Source organism: Oncorhynchus clarkii, chromosome 3 (genome assembly GCF_045791955.1).
Source record: "Oncorhynchus clarkii lewisi isolate Uvic-CL-2024 chromosome 3, UVic_Ocla_1.0, whole genome shotgun sequence".
In the NCBI taxonomy this organism is placed as follows: Eukaryota; Metazoa; Chordata; class Actinopteri; order Salmoniformes; family Salmonidae; genus Oncorhynchus; species Oncorhynchus clarkii.
The window spans coordinates 78,813,537-78,817,380 of record NC_092149.1 but is presented as its reverse complement, the minus strand read 5'-3'; the positions used below and the strand labels follow the sequence as shown (position 1 = coordinate 78,817,380).

General features: G+C 41.0%; 1 protein-coding gene across 1 annotated transcript in view; it reads right to left on the bottom strand.

The window, feature by feature from the left end:
• LOC139406162 (cell surface A33 antigen-like) overlaps positions 1 to 2,362 on the bottom strand; it is a 7,971-nt gene extending 5,609 nt beyond the window's left edge. The window contains exons 1-4 of the mRNA XM_071148647.1: positions 2,201 to 2,362; positions 1,335 to 1,507; positions 617 to 833; positions 51 to 215 (exon numbers count right to left, since the gene is read on the bottom strand). Coding sequence (XP_071004748.1) covers positions 51 to 215; positions 617 to 833; positions 1,335 to 1,507; positions 2,201 to 2,225 — 580 coding nt within the window. The 5' untranslated portion in view covers positions 2,226 to 2,362. The remainder of the gene's footprint in view (positions 1 to 50; positions 216 to 616; positions 834 to 1,334; positions 1,508 to 2,200) is intronic.
• Between the last annotated feature and the right edge of the window lie 1,482 nt (positions 2,363 to 3,844).

Sequence of the window (3,844 nt, the reverse complement as noted above, 5' to 3'; positions counted from 1 at the left end):
TGTTTGAAGTAAAGATGAACACCAAGCACACACAAACACACAAAACATACTCTCCGTGGTCCTCGGTGGGAATACTCTGGGAGTATTCCTGACATCGTTTGTTTTCCAGCTATAGGTCGGGGCAGGGGAGCCCTCCTCAGACACACAGGTCAGGTTGATGTTGTTCCAGTACTCTGCTTCGCCCTGTACGCTGACGACGGGCACAGAGGGAGCCACTGGAGAGGGAAGCAGATGTCACATCATAATGTGTTTTTTTTATAAGTGGTCCAGTAGAGGGCAGTGGAGTCCTAATCAACACCCTAGAGAGCCATCTTGCTGAAGGAAACTTTCAGAACATAGGAGTTTTTTCCTTTTCCTTTGACATGACAAGACACAGACTTTAAGTTATCCGTTCCATCTTTAAACAGATGGAACCTTTTCACCCACACCAGACTTCAAACTATCATACTACTATTTCTCTACATGGACTACATGTATCTACCACTGTCTTACCAAGGACCATGTGTATCTACCACTGTCTTACCAAGGACCACATGTATCTACCACTGTCTTACCAAGGACCACATGTTTCTACCACTGTCTTACCAAGGACCACATGTTTCTACCACTGTCTTACCAAGGACCACTAGTTCGGTGGTGGCGGAAGGCGTCCCCTCCTCGTCTCCAGGGATCTGCACCCTGCACTGCCACAGCCTGTTCTCCTGCATGGACACCTTGCGGAGGGTCAGGGTGCTCCGCCCTCCAGTGATGTCATGGGTCATCTCTGCTCGGTCTTTATAGGAAGGCTTGATGTCCACTTGATTTTTGATAGAGTAGAATGTGGCAATAACAATCTACACGAATCAGGGAGACACAAAATATTGAACACATTCTGCACATAGCCTTTTTTTTTCACCTTACTTGTGATATAATCTCCAAAAAACTCTAAAATGTGATGATTTAGTGCCTCTAGGGCCATTCAGACGGCTGATTGAGGACCTGTTACTGAAGAATGTTTGTTTTCTATGATTGTGTTTTGTATCTCAGTTGTGATTTTAGTTGTGTATTGATGTGTACATTTTGTTTACGAGGCTCGTCTTTAAAAGAGACTGTGCTCTCAGCATGACTCCCAGTCAAAATAAAGATTCAATAAAATGTGGCTGTATTTAGTCTTCTAAGGGCGATATTAGCTTATCATGTGCACCTGAAAACCTTCGAGTTGACCCAACTGTTGTCCTTCTAATGATCTTTATTTCAGCATTTAACTTTGTGTTTCCGTCTGTCGAGAAACAGTGACAATGGTAGCAAAGCTTTTACATTGATCAAATGGAGCCATCTCTTGTCTTCTGACTAACCTTCGGATCAACAGGGCTATCAGCCTCCATGGACCATGTGATGATAACCAACGTGGAGGGGTTGGATTGTGCAGCAGGAATGAAACTACACACCAGGGTGACATCATCGCCTCGCGCAACCTCATATGTAGGTTGTCCAATGGCCACCTGTAGGCCTCTGGCAGAGGAGAAAACTAAAAAGAAATCAGATGTATTCTATTCATCTCAAGACTCACATATTTCTCTAGATCACTTTCGAATGAATTGTATAGTTGCATATCATTGTATAGGCCTATGGAATTTTTAAATATAAAATTCTGACTAAGATTTACACATACTGAACAAGAATATACTGAACTCATAAATGATGACAATTATTTTTTTTTAACAGTTGCTAGTTAAAGATGAACCTACAGCCTGTCAAGCAAAAGTGGAAATATCTTAGACAGGATTGGGGAAGTGATTATGTTCGCCATTGATTCAACACACTGAATCAAGACATACTAGACCTATGCAAAATGAAATACCATTAACAAAACAAAATCCTTCAAGCACAGGACAAGAACAACAAACATCCTAAATCCATCAAATACATGATATAGCAAATGTATAAAATTGAATAAATGGCACATTTCTTCCCTTAGTTCCGGGAGAGAATACTTTTATTATCTTTTTCATGTGGTTAATGATTAACCAGGGTGTTGAAACTGCAACATGACATACAAGACAGGGATAGACGAAGCAAAGCAGCTGTGATGTAGTAAATCTATCCATATGATTTGATTGCCAGTGACTTCCCCCCTACAGTAGTCTGGGGGAAAAGGTGTTGGCCGTTTTGGAGTTAATAACTAAAAGATTACAAAATAAATTGAGATGGCTACACATACCTGCAAGTATGAAAAATAGTATCATTGTCGATGTCCCCTTTTCAATCACCCACAGGAATAGTGTTGCAGTCCTCTCAGGTGTCAAATGTCCAATATTGGTGCTCCAAGCGCACCTCACTCAGGTAAACCAAACTGCAGGCACCTGGCGTGTATTTATTACGTCTCGCAACGGAAACCGTTTACCTTCTAAGAACTAAACGGAAGCAAAAGGGAAAAAAGCGGGAGGGATCTTTAAAAAAATAAAAAATAAACCTTTATATTATCAGGGAGTCATACTGAGACCAACATCTCTTTTACAGATGAGCCCTGAATTACTTAAATTACAAAAAATACAAACATCTAAATCTGAATACAAAATGCAGAAAGAAAGAAAAACACGCTCATAAAAAATAAAACACATTCATCAGAAATAAGGTCCTCAATCATCTTTCTGAGTTACCCTAGAGGCACCAGAACATCACATTCATCAGTAATAAGGTCCTCAATCATCTTTCTGAGTTACCCTAGAGGCACCAGAACATCACATTCATCAGTAATAAGGTCCACAATCATCTTTCTGAGTTACCCTAGAGGCACCAGAACATCACATTCATCAGTAATAAGGTCCTCAATCATCTTTCTGAGTTACCCTAGAGGCACCAGAACATCACATTCATCAGTAATAAGGTCCTCAATCATCTTTCTGAGTTACCCTAGAGGCACCAGAACATCACATTCATCAGTAATAAGGTCCTCAATCATCTTTCTGAGTTACCCTAGAGGCACCAAAACATCACATTCATCAGTAATAAGGTCCTCAATCATCTTTCTGAGTTACCCTAGAGGCACCAGAACATCACATTCATCAGTAATAAGGTCCTCAATCATCTTTCTGAGTTACCCTAGAGGCACCAGAACATCACATTCATCAGTAATAAGGTCCTCAATCATCTTTCTGAGTTACCCTAGAGGCACCAGAACATCACATTCATCAGTAATAAGGTCCTCAATCATCTTTCTGAGTTACCCTAGAGGCACCAGAACATCACATTCATCAGAAATAAGGTCCTCAATCATCTTTCTGAGTTTCCCTAGAGGCACCAGAACATCACATTTAAGAACATTTTGAAGATTGTTCCACAAATAAGGTGGAGGACAACTAAAAGCTGATTTACCTAACTCAGTAGAGACCAAAGTATTTTCTAGAGATGTCTAAAGATTAATTATGATGTTAGGTACAGTGGGACTTTTGTAGAAGGGCTTTATACATGAACACATAGCAATATATCAACCTATGTGACATCAAAGAGGGCCAACCAACTTTCTGGTAGAGAATGCAGTGATGACATCACAGAGGGCCAACCAACTTTCTGGTAGAGAATGCAGTGATGACATCACAGAGGGCCAACCAACTTTCTGGTAGAGAATGCAGTGATGACATCACAGAGGGCCAACCAACTTTCTGGTAGAGAATGCAGTGATGACATCACAGAGGGCCAACCAACTTTCTGGTAGAGAATGCAGTGATGACATCACAGAGGGCCAACCAACTTTCTGTTAGAGAATGCAGTGATGACATCACAGAGGGCCAACCAACTTTCTGGTAGAGAATGCAGTGATGACATCACAGAGGGCCAACCAACTTTCTGTTAGAGAATGCAGTGA